The sequence below is a fragment of the Amblyraja radiata genome, chromosome 29, assembly GCF_010909765.2.
Source record: "Amblyraja radiata isolate CabotCenter1 chromosome 29, sAmbRad1.1.pri, whole genome shotgun sequence".
NCBI lineage: Eukaryota > Metazoa > Chordata > Chondrichthyes > Rajiformes > Rajidae > Amblyraja > Amblyraja radiata.
Genome location: NC_045984.1, coordinates 17,590,664 through 17,607,381, shown reverse-complemented (window position 1 = coordinate 17,607,381; position 16,718 = coordinate 17,590,664). Strand labels below are relative to the sequence as shown.

The window sequence follows — 16,718 nt, the reverse complement described above, 5'->3', positions numbered from 1 at the left end:
CAAAGGTTAAAGTCAACCAAGCCAATTGAAATATGATCAGAAATACATGAAGGTTTCTCACAGTGGGGATCTGCAAAGCTGCACATATCAAGCATGTGGATATGGCCAAAACATGTTTAAATATAAAGGATTTGCAAAACTGAATACACGTTTACCTGGAAAACCAATGGCTCTGATAATCATTGTCAAATACTACCAGGAGAAATGCAGACCATTTTCTTTTCCCATTTGCAGTTGTTCTCTTAGCTTTGTCTTAAGTCTTGTTCTTGCATTTACTCACATTGATGACATTCCATTTAACCACATCTAGATTTTATTTTTGATTGCTATACATTTTTGCATATTGAATTTCACATTGGTTCAAACAATGAAATGCAGTTGACTCCACCTAGAGGCATGTGAGCTCCCTGACTTTTATCTTTAACTTTTAATTTCTATCTTCCCAGTCAAATGAAATGCCATATTTTAAAGACTTTCCTCCTATCAGGCAGGTACCAGACCTCTTGCTTTTGATGTCAATCAATGATGGAGTGAACTGAACAATGTTGCTTCATGTCAGTGGTGCAGGTAGTCGACATTATTAAATAATGTCCCGTTAGTTAATTAATGGTTGATAGATCAGCTCTATTGGTGAAAGAGAGGTCTCAGGAGGTAGTCCAGTCAGCATGGCTAGTCTTTCACCAAGTGTCACCAGTCATTCTGTTGGCATGTGCTCCTAAGAGGAGTGAACTGCATTGCATTCCTCATACAATCTTCCCTCACAAAAAAAAACATTCTGTAGGCATTGAATTCATCCTAAAGGATTTGTTGAGATTCTGTAATACAGAGCAAACATGATACAGCATATATAACTCATCCTGTATGAGTCCAGAGACTATGCTTTACCAAATAAGCATTTGACCACCTCAGACAGCCATATTGAGGTGTATGGGTGTGTAATTACTGAGCACACCACAACTCAAGAGTAAGTATAAGATGTCATAACAAAAATATATGCAGTACATTTTCTTTTAGTAAAATTTTCAATGGGAACTGATATTTAAAAAAAATCCAAAGCTTTCATTTTAAAACATAAAGTTAGACAAACATTTGCAATTTATAATGAAAGCACACTTTGTGCACCTTCGTTAAGGTTTAATAATAGGAATCTTTTATCTGGTTAATGCTGTAAGATAGTCTTTTGGACAGAATGTTTAAAAGCTCCTAGAGAATCCATTGATATGCCATAGGATTTGGAATGGAGTGCAATAGAGGAGAAATTGATAAGGGTTTCCATCTTTACAACATAGCTCATACCAGCACTCAACAACTAAGAACACGGACTAGTTACAAAGCCTAACTTCTGACACATGATGGGAATCTGCACTCAGAATGATCCTTGCCTCTCTGGTACAGAGAGCTGTAGCCTCAAGTCTCAGAAATCCACTAGCACACTGCAGATGTGGTGCATACCATTTCAAGGAACTCTGTGTTATGCTTACACATGGGCCTTGCCTAGGAATTTATGTGAGAACGCTAGTGCCACAGACCCCTGGAATGTGTTTGAATAAAATGGGACTACTTTATTTGTCTAATGAACATGCTCAGTGGCATCATGCCTGATGGAGCCTATCATGTCCTTGGTGCTGGGTCTATCACTCAGTAAAGTCTAATACATGGCGATTGCCATTCCCAAGGCATTGTGTTTAAAAATAGATATATGTATGTATATAGATATTTATATATAATATATATATATTATATATTGTCCTCCAAGGGTAAGAATTTTCAATTATAGTTCATGCAGCCATAAAATTATGAAATTATTTTAAGGGAAATTTGATTGTCTTGATTGGTCACTTGCAATAACGTTGCCATTAATCCAACCAGTAAAGCAACTCTCATGGTGATATCATTTGGCGGGATCTTTGGTATGCCTGGAATTACAAAGCAATCAAATAAACGTGACTGCTGAGATTAGAGAAATCGGACGAGTTCCTGTTCGGCCTGGATTCTCCCTCCATCCCATAGACACTTCATGGACTTGACACTGGAGCAGAGTGATACGTGTTCTTATGTAGTGTAGACTAGAATCAAACTGGACGTCAGTTCAGAGCTGAATAGAAATCACTGGGTTTAGAAATAGCTGCATCTGACTTTCATTTGAATGAATGATTGATTCAGAGGACCTCTAGTAGGTACCTTCACCTGCTACCACTGAACAGCCTTCACCGGAATGACACTGTTACGGACAGCCTCTGATTTCATGACATTGGAGGTTAGTTGGGGATGAAAAAACTTCCAGACAGTTTGTAGTAAAGTAACAAAAGAACAGTCATTCAGCTACTTTCACAATGTCCTGCAACTAGAGAACATGCACAGAAAAATAAAATGGTCCCATTGTTACATATCAGACATATATATATATATAGAGAGAGAGAGAGAGGGTTGTGCATGGTGACTGGCAGTGTATAAGATATGTTGATCTGATTTAAGTGTGACATAGAAAAGTGTATTCAAATCAGGGATGCAATGATTCAGAAAATCCAAATGGATTAGACAGCTTTGCAGAGTTACTAAGATACTTCAGTTATCATTTTGGCATGGCAAATGCAACTAAATGTAAATCAGCATTGATAGCATGTCGGTAAGCAAGACGTACTTTGATTTTGTTGAAGAAATCGAGATTTTAAGTGCTTGATTATAAATTCATCAGTCCACTCCATGATTCAGTGGAATAACCTATTCTCCTTTGATTCTGAAAGAAAATCAGGATTAGAAATTCCTGTTTTTAAAGGAGGTCCTGCGGTGATTTAACTGATCACTGAACCTGTGGTTTGAACAACATGAATTAACGTGGTCTTATGTTATAAAACAACCCAAATAATCGAGCTTCACGACTCTCAAAAAAGTTGCTGGCTTTGAACTCAACCGAAAGGTTGTTTCCCAGGTCCCAATGAAGTGGATTTGTCCTCAGCTGTTCCAACTTTGCCTAGAAGTAGGTTCTCTGTAACTCTTCTGATCAACTAATTATAATGCAAAATAATCAAAAAACAATGCTTATGCTGGTTTATTTTTGCTTATTCAGATGACTTAAGGCATCATATATTACTGTGAAGTAGACAGGCAGAACCAAATGGCACTGTGGTTTAATGAAGGGCTAAAATAACTCGAAAGAGGCACCAGAGCAAAGACTGTGGACGTGAACACAGAGTTTGTTCACCGACCAGATGACAGAATATGAAGCCAGAAGTTGAATGACACCATTAATTTTGAACCTTTTATTCTTAATTCATACGTCCCAGCCAGGGCTGCGTTATCTTGGCTTCACTCCAAGAATTGTTATATTGAAATAAAACTATTTACAGTAATGGAGACACATATGGGAAATGTCCAGCTTTATTACTGCATTACTGATTTGAACTACCAAATGTTATACGAAAAACCTGAAATTAAACAAAATCACTCACTTGCATTCTTTGCCCCCCCCCCCCCTTCCTATTGTGTCATATCTTAATTTGAATTTTTTCTAATTTAGACATGTCACCCTTGCTTGGCAACATTTTTAATAAACTTTTTGTTCAGTCTCCCAAGCTTTGGCGAGAATCACTGGAGGAATAATGGCTCTGCCCTGGCCTGCTGTTGAAGGGATCTTTTCAACCAGTTGAGAGCCTTGATTGACCAGGCTGGTGAAGGTCAGGTCACGAAGGATGACCAAGTTTCCAAACGCGGAACACTATAGCCCACCTGAAACAGTACCCTGCTCCACCACCTTGGCAAGTGCAACTTTACATAGCTAATTGCAATACTATTTCCACTCTTTGCTGCTTCTTGGGTTTTTAATGCATCTCTACAATAGATGAATGTGACAGGAAATTACAGTATTGTCATGACATGATAAGGTCATGGAAGGGTACTAAAGAGATGTTTTGGGTAATCCTTGGCCAATTTCAGATTTTTTAATGAGGTTTACTGAGATACTATAAAACTGCAGTCTTCTGCTAAGTCATGAATGGGCTGTGAACCTTGCATCCCCAATTAAAAGCACGTGTTATGTTAGACATGAAGACTATGAACATATAACATTCCAACTGTACAACAAGAGCATGACAGCACGTAATCACATCATAATGCAGCACTGGCAACGCTGTTTATCCTTGAGGTCCTTGGCCTCATCCATAGCCTCCTTCTCCTTCCCACCGGGCTTCTCCTCGGCAGCTGGGCTTCCAGGCTCTGCGGCTGTGCCATTGGGCGGGCCTTGACCTGCAACCACCCGCTCGTTCTTGCCGTCACCGTCCTCAATCATCACAAGCTCGGCCTTCCCTGTCCCGTCGTACCCCAGCACCTTCTTGGTCTCGTTCTCATCCTCCACATCCTGGTACCCCATGAAAATCATGGTCACCGGCTGGTCTTTGCTGGGCTCCGCACCGTCTCCGGGAGTTTTCCGAAGGATTTTAAGATTTTCGCCAGCTATCCCGTCAGCTTGCCACTTTCCTGGGGACTGACTGTTGGAGTCAAGTTGAAGAGAATGTCCTTTCCCATCAGGAACCACAGCTTTACTGTAGTCTGTCACCTTGTCTGCCTTGTGCATCAGCTCATCGACCTCCGAGGTGCTCAGAAGATGCACGCCATTTTCCACCGCTCCATCACCCTTGCGCACTTCATGGATCACCTTGAGATCATCCTCATAGACCTTGACACCTTGCTGCTGCAGACTTGTGGGAGATACACTAGAGGTGGACAAGACCTTGGTCTCCCCTGTCACATTGTCCTTCTCTACTGTAATTTCCACTGCAAACATTGCTGGCCAACAATAAAGAAGCAGTATATTAGCAAATATCCAGCAAAGAGAAATATGTTTAAAACTGCCCCTAGTAACTGGGCAACTAGAGCACCAATATTATTGGAAATTACGTCAAAGCTTGTTTTCAGGGCTGGAGGATGGAGGGAGTCCCTACCTGAAGCAGGATTGATAGAAATTGAACCTCAATCTCACTTAATCAATCAGGATGAACTCCTAGGGCTGTAGAGGTAGTGGGCTGGAGGGGAAAAACTATAGAAGAGTGAAGGGGTGACATTTTTTTTTTTGTTTAATTTTGGCAGGAGCAGTTCTGTTGGTTCAGTCTCCACTGGTAGAATCCATCACTAATCCCCGATTGGGACTTTTCACTGTCGAGCATATCATAGCGCTTATTGTTTTAGGTGTCCTCCTGAGGTGTCTAAAAATGGCTCTCATTGAAATTGAAGAGTCTGAAGAAGGGACTGGCCTGAAACATTGCCAGGATGCTGCCTGGCGTTACAGAGTCTTTTAGATGAACACATGGGGATATGCAGGGAACCGAGGGATATGGATCATGTGCAGACGGAGGAGATTATTTGAACTTGACATCATATTTGGCACAGACAGTGCCTGTTCCTCTGCTTTACTGATCTATGTTGTAGCTAGTTGCTTTTTGCACTATTATGGTCTGATTTATTTAGAATAACTGATAATTTATTGTATATTTATCACAGTTGTTATTGAGTCTAGTGTGCCTGTAAAGCTGCAGCTGGTACAAATTTCATTGTTTCATTTCTGCTGCATATGACAATAAAACATTCTTGAATCTTCTGTCCAGGGCTGACCACTGTACGTCATTGCAGCCTTAGTGCCATTGACAGCGGCCTGAGCAGTGTCTGCGTATTTGTTGTTATCAATGGGAACTCGATGCCTCTATCTCTAGTGAATGATGAGCTCGGTGTGTCCTGCTGTATTTTATGACTTGCCTTGCTGTTTAACACAGCTACCAGTTGGTGGCAGCAGCTACCATTACAACGGCAGCAGGAATACAGCCTGCCCAACAACCAGTGCAGGCTTTAAACCAGGAGTAGGCCGAAGGCAGAGTCCCCGGGAGCCAGGATCAGCTTGAGAATGAGGAGCCCAGGAACCAAGCCTGCTCCCTGCTCTGTGCTCCCTCCCCTCTCCACCTGCCCTCAGCAACTGCAGCTGGTCCGGCTTAGTGCCCGTGTGCTGCAAACTTCCTTGGTTTATCACATAAAATCAGTACCCCTTTCCTGCCTTTTCCCCATATCCCTTGATTACTTTAGTCCTAAGGGCTAAATCTAACTCCCTCTTGAAAACATCCAGTGAATTGGCCTCCACTGCCTTTTGTGCCAGAGAATTGCACAGATTCACAACTCTCTGGGTGACTTCATCCATTTGGACTTCATCCAAGTCATTTGGCTCTATCCCTCAGGAGTTCATCCATAGGTTGTGATCATTGCTGGGACAAGGAGGATTTAGTATCTATCCTCAACTGACATTGAGGAGGTAGTGGGGAGCTATCTATCTGAACCTACTTTGAGCAGGGTGTGAGGAAAGTACTCCATATTGTGTTACATGGAGCATCAGGGTGTTGTGATGCTTTTCACTGTAAGGATATCATGCAGCTTTGAGGGATACTTGCAAGATGTTCACATTTTGGATTTGAGAAGTGCGGTAAAAGAGCGCTTGGCCACTGACCAAGAGAGATGCTGTACCCTCAAGGAGGGCGTGAGCGATCTGGTGGATGGTGTACTAGTCATGCAGGCTGGTTATTCTGGATGATGTTGAGCTTCTTTCACTCATCCAGGCCAATGGGGGAGTATTCCGTCACACTCCTGACGCATTCCAAAAAGTGGGAAAGCTATGGGTGTCAGGAGATGAATCAATCGCTAGAGCGTTTAATCTGCTCTTGTAGTCATAGGATTTTCTTGGCTGGTCTAATTGAGGTTCAAGTCAATGAAGATCCCCTGTCATGTCATGGGTGCAGGATTTGGCAATAATGACAGCCATTGAATGTCAAGGTTAGTTAGTGGGTTGGACTCTCAATGGAGACGGCCACTTATCAGGCCAGACATGATCGCTGTCCACATGTTGTACATGTACATGTTGACTGCTCCTGTCTCGCTAATGAGGTGCAAATATATTGGAATCACGGCAGGTGCTAGCCCCATCAAAACAAAAGCAAATTGGAAAGGGGAGCAGGGGATTTTTCTGGGAATATATAGTTTCAAATTATTTCACATTTAAATTTTGTCTGTAGGCTTGTGGGCCTGCTCTTTTTGGAATTGCTACTGGACAGTAGTTACTTGTGGAACAACATCCTAATGTCAAAATTCTCAAAACACTCCATGGTCTCAATCATTCTCTGATCTCCACAATTGCCTTCAACCAAATGTAAGTGGACATCTTCAATTCCAGCTCCTTCATTTCCTTGGCATTTGTTAGTCCTCCGCAGTGGCCCCAGACTCTGGAATCCCCCTCATAATATCCCTCTGCATTCTTTCATCAAAACAACTTTCATTAAACCTGCATTCTTCCACTGAGCTTTGGATCACCTGACCCATTATGTGGCCTGGTGTTAAATTTTGTTAGATCATGCTTCTGCTATGAGATGCTTTACTTTGTTTGGAAGGGCCATATAAATGTGAGTTACTGTTACTGTGTGTCCCTTGGAGCAGATTGAATAGAAATGCTCAAACCCGATGCTCAGTCCAAGAGGCAGGCAGCAAAGGCACAACCCCACAGAGAATCTGTCAACCCTGGTAGTTGGCAGGGAGTCTCCATGCAATATTCCGTGACAAATGGTTTGCATGTGAAACACTTTTAAATGTCAATCCTGTTTCATATGGTAGCAATGTTGCTCTCTGACCTCTGGCTGGGAGCGACACAGGTACAATCACATGGCCCAGGTAGAGGATATGAATTCAACAGAGGCGCCATAGTCGCTCAGCTGGTGAGAGCATCAGAGACCCCAGGTTTGATCCTGACCCCGGGTACTGTCTGTCTGGAGTTTGCATGGTCTCCCTGTGACCCTGTGAGTTTCCTCCCACATTGCAAAGATTTACGGGTGTGTAGGTTAATTGACCTCTTTAAATTGCCCCTCGTGTGTAGAGTGGATGCAAAAGAGGGATAACATACAACTAGTGGAACAGGTGATCGACAGTCAGCATGGACTCAGTGGGCCGAAGGGCCTGTTTCCATGCTGTATCTTTCAATGCTCCATCAGCTTACTTTGTAACAGTGTTGCTCATCAACTACTGAAGGGATGCCTGGAGTAGGACGGAAGAATAAAACCTCGTCACTCGTTACTCTTACCAGCCTTCATCCTTTCCGTGCTTCCTTCAGGTCTATTAGCCAAGGGACTGCTGTGATGCTTCTCCAGGTCTGGGAATGGAAAGAGCACGGGTTAGGCTCCATCAGAACAGGCCGCGTTGCATCTTTAACCCACCCTCTCAATACTGCTTCGCCACAGCTAATGAGGCTCAAAGGTCGCAGGCTGAGGGAGCCTTGAAAAGAAGCTGCCGTTCGACAGGGAGAATAAAGGTTCTCCTCACAATGGTGTGTACAATTTGCTAAAGTTTGATCAGGTCACAAATGCTGATACGGTTGAAGAGAGGAAAATGGGCTGATTGTGTGTGCTAATCCTCTGTGAGATTTTACTGTTGACAAAGGATGAAACCGATTGAGTGTTAGGGCTTAGAATACAATGGGGATGTATTACATATGTTGTTAGCTTTAACATTAGACTGTAAGTTACAGGAATCCCTGAACTAACAAGGAAAATTTGCGGTGTACATTTTAAAGAGTTCAGAAATGACAACATGTGGTGTTAATATGTGAATGTATGATGCTTTGGGGGATGCAGTTTCTGTCAAAAAAATTAGGTTCACTTGGATTGTTTTCTCTATAGTGTTGGAGGCTTAGGAGAGATCTGACAGAAGTATATAAAACTATGTAAGGCATAGATAGTGCAGTCAGAACCATTTTCCCAGGTGGAATTGTTTAAGGTGAAAGGGGCAACGTTTAAAGAAGGTGTGCATGGCAAGTTTTTTGTACAGACAATACAGGGTGCCTGAAATTCATTGCCTGGGGTGGTGGTGGAGGAATTCTGTATAACAATACCTGCACCGCACGTCTCCTTTAAACTTTGCTTTTCTCTCCTTAAACCTATGCCCTATTTGATTTTTCCATCCTTGGAAAAAGGTTCTGACGTTCTATCCTATCTCTGCCTCTCATAATTTCGACTCTTGACTCTTGAAGAGAGGGATAGAAAGAGGAGGCTAAAGGAGGTGTAGATGGATGGGGATAGAACAATGTGGTATACATAGAACAGTACAGCACGAGAACAAAGCCTGTGCTGAACATGATGCCAAGACCATCACTCATCTACCTACACATAACCCATATCTCCATTCCCTGCATATCCATATGCCTATCAAAAAGTATTTTATACGCTACTAACGTATCTGCTTCAACCGCCACGCCCGGCAGCACGTTCCGATGCCACCACCCTCTGTATAAAAAATGCCCAGCACATCTGCCTTAAACTTTGCTCCTCTCACCTCAAAGCTGTGCTCTCTAGTATTTGATTTTTCCATCCTGGGAAAAAGATCCTGACTGTCTACCCTATCTATGCCTCTCATCATTTTATATACTTCTATCAGCTCTTCCCGCAACTCCGGTATTCCAGTGAAAACAATCCAAGTCTGTCCAACCTCTCCCTGCAGTTAATACCCCATAATCCAGGCATCATTCTGGTGAACCTCCTCTGCACCCATTCCAAAGCCTCCCCATTCTTCCTTGTGATGTGGTGACCAATACTGCAAGCAACACTCCAAATGCGGCCTAACCAAAGTCCTATACAGCTGCATCATTACTTCATAGAGAGGGGAGATAGGGAGATGATGGAGAGAGGGAGAGTTAGAGATGGGAAAGATCAAATAAATAGAGAGGGGAAAGGTAAAAATGGGAATTGTGGGAAGCAGAGGGAAGGTGAAGGAATGGGGAGACAAGACAGGGCAAAAAGCAAGAGGGACAGAAAGAGGACAAAAACGTTTCTTCATTGGACTGTCTGGAGATGTTAGTAATGCCAATGTTCCATTGCCAGGTTTGTGCCATTGATTGATCAGTGTTAGTGCAGGCTGTACTCTGCTGTGTGTACTGTGACAGCCCAGGGCATGAACACTGGGACGGATGTTGTGGGACTGTGAATGTGTGATCATGGTGGATGCTGTTCCAGGGTAGTGCTGAGCAGCAGCAGGTGTGGGCACAGGCTACAATTAGAACTCTCAGGGGGGTGCTGTTGCCTGCCTGTAGGTTGTTAACCAGTTGTGGCACCTGATAGTCTAGACCAAGCTGGCAGCCAGCCAGACCCGGTTAAATTACACTCTTTGTGAAGTGTTGTGATGTGTTGGTGGCTAGTCCTGGAAATTCTCTGGACAACCTCTCTCAAACACCGATTCACCAAACTCCCAGGAGGTTTAATTGTGACGGGCACCCATCCCCACTCTCACCACCTAACAGCTAAAGTCTAATGAGATTCGAACGAAAGGTTAGCGAACAACATTCAAACTCAATTTCTCCACACTGCCTGATCTGATGAGACATTTGATCCAGTCCCACCTAGTGGGAGAGAGATGTTCTGCTACTGCAGAAGTGAAGTTATTGGATTAGTAACACAATGACCTGGACAGTCAATGTGAGTTCAAATCCCACCATGGGAGTAGTGCAAACTCAGTTGTTAAACTTAACCGCCGTTTGTAAAGAACCCTTTGCCGATGTGTAATGGGTGACCAAAGATCTACAGACTGTTGTGAAAGTCATCAAATTCACTGATGTTAGACTCAAAAAGCTGGAGTAACTCAGCGAGACAGGCAGCGTCTCTGGAGAGAAGGAATGGGTGACGTTTCAGGTCGAGACCCTTCTTCAGACTGAAACGTCACCCACTCCTTATCTCCAGAGATGCTGCCTGTCCCGTTGAGTTATGCCCCTGTCCCACTTAGGGAACCTGAATGGAAACCTCTGGAGACTTTGCGCCCCACCCAAGGTTTCCGTGCAGTTCCCAGAGGTTGCAGGTGGTTGCCGGAGGTTGCAGGTAGAGGAAGTATGGAAGGGTAGGTACACAAAATTGCTGGGGAAACTCAGCGGGTGCAGCAGCATCTATGGAGCGAAGGAAATAGGCGACGTTTCGGGCCGAAACCCTGTCTGAAGAAGGGTTTCGGCCCGAAACGTCGCCTATTTCCTTCGCTCCATACATGCTGCTGCACCCGCTGATTTTCCCCAGCAATTTTGTGTACCTTCGATATTCCAGCATCTGCAGTTCCCTTTTGAACACAAGTATGGAAGGGAGACTGACAAAAACCTCCGGGAACCGCACGGAAACCTTGGGTGGGGCGCAAAGTCTCCAGAGGTTTCCGTTCAGGTTTCCTAAGTGGGACAGGGGCATTACTCCAGCTTTTTCTGTCTATCTTCGGTTTAAACCAGCATCTGCAGTTCCTTCTTACACAAGTTCACTGGTGTCCTGTGGGAAGGAATCTGCCATCCTTTCCTGGTCTGGCCTCCACAGTCAGAACCTTTTTCCTAAGGTGGAAATGTCAAAGTCTAGAAGGCATAGGTTTAAGGTCAAAGGGGAGTGTTTAAAGGAGATGTGCAGGGCAAGGTTTTTGCACAAAGAGTGATGGGTGCGTGGAACCTGGAGGTGGTGGAACAGAAATGAGAGTGGCGTCTAAGAAGCTTTTAGATAGACACATGAATATGCAGGGAATGGAAGGAAATGAATCACATGCAGGCAGAGACAATGACTTTAATTTGGTGTCATGTTGGGCATAGAGATTGTGGGCCAAAGGGCTGCTGTCCTGTTTAATGTGTGTTTTAAGAATAGCTCACGGGCTTGGATTTCTATAACATCAATGTAAAGTGGGTTGTAAAACAAGCACTCAATTCATTTGTACTTAATCTCATCCAGCAGTAACGGTTACAATTGACCTACATTGGGATGCCCTCTAGTTCAATTGTACAGAGTTTATGTAGAATTATTGGAGAGTTTTGCATATTCTCCACAGATAGCAGCAGTTCATTATTATTGAAATACTCACCAATTCCTTTGCTTGGAGACACCTGGTATGGAAAATCAAAGAGAATGACATTAATGTTCACTCAAGGTTACTTTTCTTTTTAACAATATACGAGTTGTTTTGTTATAATGCAATGGTGGTTTTCCTTGAATGTTTAAGGGACTGGAAAAATGGGAGCTAACATTCCTGCAAGGGTGGCCGCCAAACTGACCCTTCGCCCACTTGGCATTCTTCTTTCCGTCAATGTTACACTTGGGATAAAAGATTATTGCCTATTTTTTTAATCATGGTATTCTGCCTCAGGGGTAAAGGTGAGGGAAAAGGAGCACAGTCTCAGATCGCTCATCCCCAGCCTTCCTTCCCATCACTCTTGGAGCTCAGAGGCTGTTCCAAGATTGGGACAAGGCTGCATTGTTATTGACCTGCGGTGGTCAAACAAGGTTGGGAGATCATGACTCGGACTTCTGTCAGCCCTGCGGTACACACAATATGGCTTGGTCTGGTCTGACATGCAGGGATCGGTGCGAGGACCTGGGCTTGCTAGAATATCGGTGATGGTCAAACTTGATGGGCTAACATTTGCATTTTTACATGCATTCTTTTATAACTAGGAAAAAAAAGACAAAATGCAAAAACTAACTCAGATTACAATAGCAGGAAAAGGTGAAAATAATGAAATTTGACAAAACAAAGAGCGAGGGAAAAATATATTCGCAGAGGACTTCAACACCAATGTAAAAAAAAACTATTTTACATGAGGACAAGGAGAGTATTTGGGAACAATGTGGTACATTTTAATCCTACTGTAAATTTAAATTAACAGATATGTTGAGTACTAACTTTGTGTCAGATTTTATCGGAGTGAAAATGGATAACAATCCAGAAAATCTCCGGAAATCAGTATTTAATTATAAAAAGAAATGTTCAAATTAACATAAAATTAACATAAGCAACAGAAATTAGAAAAATATTATAGCAAGTAATGACAAATCTCCAGGACTGAATGGTATCCATCCTGAGGATTTAAAGGAAATAGATGAGAACATTGCAAGTGCTCTGAAGACAATCGGCTAAAGGTACCTTGATCTGGGAATATTTTCTTCAGATTGGTAAATTGTGCATGAGGGAGGGAGAGGGGGAGAGAGAGGGAGAAAGATGGGAAAGAGAGAGGGAGATTAGGGGAGGAGGAGAAGGAGAGAGAGAGCGGGGGAGAGGGATGGGGAGAGAATATGGAGGGGGGGAGGGGGAGAAAAAGAAAGAAGGGGAGGTGTGGTTGGGGTTTGAGGGAGAAAGACAGGAAGATGGTGGCTTTCCAGGTGGATGTTATTTATACAGACCTCTGGCTCTAGTGCATTGCATAACATTACTCATAAGATGTACCTTAATTGGTACATGTGACAATTAAATTGAATCTTGAATCTGGAAGAGGCCGTAGTTAAAGTTGAAAATCATGGAATTGTTAGAAAACGGCGCATGGTATCTCTCAAGGATCTTTATTGAGGACTTGGCCATTCATCATCTGATGTTGGTGATGAGATAGAAATTTCGATATTCAACTTTGCAATGACACAACAGCGGGCAAAAATGTAGCCTGCGTAAATGGAAGCAGTAAGTTATAAAGAGAAGTTAATGGATTCAATCACTGAAAATGCTGTGAAAAATGGGCTTCGGTGTAAGGAAATTGAGATTGGCGACTTTTGATCTTTAGTGATAGGATGGGGAAATTAAAAAATGGTAAACAGCAAGAGGAAGTTGGAGATTCAGAGAAACTGTGAGGCTCGCATACAGAGGTCTGTAAATGTCACGTAAGCAAAAATAAGATGAAAACCCTGCCTCTCCTGAACTGACGGTGATGTTTTTGCCTTGCAACCATACTCCAGCACGGTTGCACCTGACTTGAGCACTCTGAGCAGTCAGGGCACTGCACATAAGGAAGGACACAGGAACCTTGGAGGGAAGTCCAAGTGGGTTTACAAGTGTGGGTAACAGGGTTTGTAGTGGATTGCGTTGAGCTGGGATTCTGACACAATGAACCTACGATGGTTTGACCAGGTGTAGGACTCATGCAATTTTCACATTACCGGCTCATTGGATCCATTTCAACCACAAGCCAGTGTTTGCTACTTTACTTACTAGTTGGATGTAGAGCCACAGGGTACAAGTTTGTGAATGGCTGGTTCAAGCTAGTGCCGATTAAACCTACACCTGCTCTTCTTAAAGGGAGGTGTTTTGTCCTTGAAACTGTGTTGGGAATCAAGCATGGCAGCTTTCCATGGGAGAGGGAGAGTGGGCAGCTCGAATTTTTCCTTAGCTCGGGGGGTTCCTCTCCTTAGTCTCTGTTGGAGAGGAAGAGCGGGATCTCCACGGTACAGAGGAAGATGCAGAGTTGCTGCCTGACAGCGCCAGAGACCCGGGTTGGATCCTAACCACGGGTGCTGTCTGTGTGGAGTGCACGCTCTCCCTGTGACTGCGTGGGTCTTCTCCGGGTGCTCCGGTTTCTTCCCACATACCAAGACCTGCAGACTTGTAGGTTAATTGGCTTCTGTAAATTGTCCCTAGTGTGCAGGATAGAACTAGTGTGCGGGTGATCACGGTCGGCGAGGACATGGTGGGCTGAAGGGCCCACTCCCATGCCGTATCTCTAAACTAAGACAAGAACACCTCGTTTAATGGCTTCATTCAGGATAGGAAATAGATCTTCGGACCTCTCCTTGACCTCCCGGTATGGTATACTACTTTGTTATCCTCCAATCTCCTGGAGGATTACACCTCCTTTCCAATCTTAAACATTTGGTACACTCTAATCAGCAACCCCCACTGTTACACAGTCCTTCTCCTCTCCTGGCTTGAGTTGCTCCTTGAACACCGTTTGTCGATAGACCACCTACTGAGAGACAATGTTCCCCCACCACCTCCTTCTCATTGTGCCAACAAAGCTGACTTCCAGAGCTAAATTCAAAATATCTCTCAAAGCTTCTAAAACTCTACCAGCGTCCGCAGAACAAGCAATACCACCTCTCCCTCCAGTCAATACCCAACACGCCATAGTCGGGGAAGATCTTTATAAACAACAGTCGTATGGGAGAGGGCTTTGTTCCCACTGGCGTACTCAACATGTGGCCTTTGTTGGATGGCCATGCTGTTATTTGACAGAACCTGTGACAGGTTAGCATTGCATGGTGTCTGACTTCAGACCCACACTGCACACGTCTGGGCCGAGTGGGTACTGTATGTGTTTCTGTCCTCTTGAACATGGCAGGATGGGCATGTTTAGTTTAGTTTAGAGATACGGCGTGGAAACAGACCCTTCGATCCACCGAGGCCTCGCCAAGCAGAGATCACCCTGTACACTAGCACTATCCTACACACTAGGGAAATTTACAATCTTTATTGAAGCCATTTAACCTATAAACCTGTACGTCTTTGGAGAGTGGGAGCAAACCGAAGAACCCGGGCAAACCGCTCGCAGTCACAGGGAGAACTTTCAAACTCTGTGCAGACAGCACCTGAGGTCAGGATCGAACCCAGGTCACTGGCCGGTAAGGCAGTAACTCTACTGCTGTGCCACTGTGCCGCCCCCCAAAGTTGTGAGGAAGTTGTGAGCAAGATGTGATTGTGTACATTGTGTATAACATCCCGGCCAAACAGCGAGCTGTAGCCTGTAATGAAGGATGTTTTGGGACCCATCATTATGGCTCTGAAGAGTTAGATGACAAGGAGGGTTTACAGTAGGATTGTACTCATGCAATTTAGAATTAATGAAGAGGTTATTTTCAAGACATGATCAAAAAGATGGAGAGTGACTAACTTCACCATTTGAGGTGTCTTGGGATGGGAAGAATAGTTTGAAAATTGCAAAAGTGCCAGATGTTTGAACTCTGCTGGAAACAATTGATGCTGAGTTAATCTGTGATTGATAGATTTTTTGTTAATCAACAACATTGAGGGAGCAGAGGCAGCGGCAATATGTGGCGGTGGGTCAGAGATCAATTGAATCCAGAGTCAGCATGAAATCTCAGCCACAGCCTAGTTGACCTGGGTTGTGTCACTGTGGTCCCTACTCCCTGATCTGAATGGTTCTTTCCCAGCGCTCGGACAGATACCCTTCATCTTTAATGAGTAACGTAGTCACCAAACAAGCACAGTAACACAGGCACTTTGTCACTGCTCAACCTTCACCATGGCACACGCACCTCCTTCTCCTTCAGCTTCTCGTCAATGCTGTTTTCTTTAGAGAGAGCAACGTCTCCATTTTCAAGTAATTCAAGCTCCTTTTCAAGCCTGCAAGAGACGAGACCTCATTCAATAATAGAGAGATTAATGTGCATCAATATCGCCGAAGCAGAGCAAGTCAAATCCAGGCACATAACAGGGCCCCGGTAACCTTCTTAGCTGGTTTGATGAATTGCAGATTGAAAGACATCTGTCCACACTAATAGGCTCATCTTATAACATCTTCACGTCCCTGACATCTGGCTCAATTCCAGCTGATTGCAATTTTATTTCCCTCTGCACTTTCAAAGCAGTGTGCAATAAAACATGTTATGCCATTAAACACAACCTGGCAATGATGAAACATTTAATTGCTAGTCATCTCGCTGCAGTTTACTTAGTGCAGTTGCTGTTGTGCTTTCCACATACAACTGTGTCCACACTTCCAAAGACATTCTGGAACACCTTGGGGTGGCCTGATCAAATGAACAATGCTAACAATCAGTTCCTCCTCCCAACCCCATATCAGCAATCCTGATTACGGTTTGCTTAGAATTACGGACTTCGTTTCAATTCAACCATCACCAAAGTTTTGTGAGAGTATGTTAGATCAGTCAGCCTGATAGCACAAAATCAGTGGAAAAAAAGAC

General features: G+C 43.7%; 1 protein-coding gene across 1 annotated transcript in view; it reads right to left on the bottom strand.

The window, feature by feature from the left end:
- Positions 1-295: 295 nt before the first annotated feature.
- palm (paralemmin) overlaps positions 296-16,718 on the bottom strand; it is a 137,227-nt gene continuing 120,804 nt past the window's right edge. Inside the window, exons 5-8 of the mRNA XM_033046709.1 lie at positions 16,050-16,137; positions 11,878-11,899; positions 8,099-8,167; positions 296-4,782 (exon numbers count right to left, since the gene is read on the bottom strand). Of these exons, the coding sequence (XP_032902600.1) occupies positions 4,100-4,782; positions 8,099-8,167; positions 11,878-11,899; positions 16,050-16,137 (862 nt within the window). The 3' untranslated portion in view covers positions 296-4,099. The remainder of the gene's footprint in view (positions 4,783-8,098; positions 8,168-11,877; positions 11,900-16,049; positions 16,138-16,718) is intronic.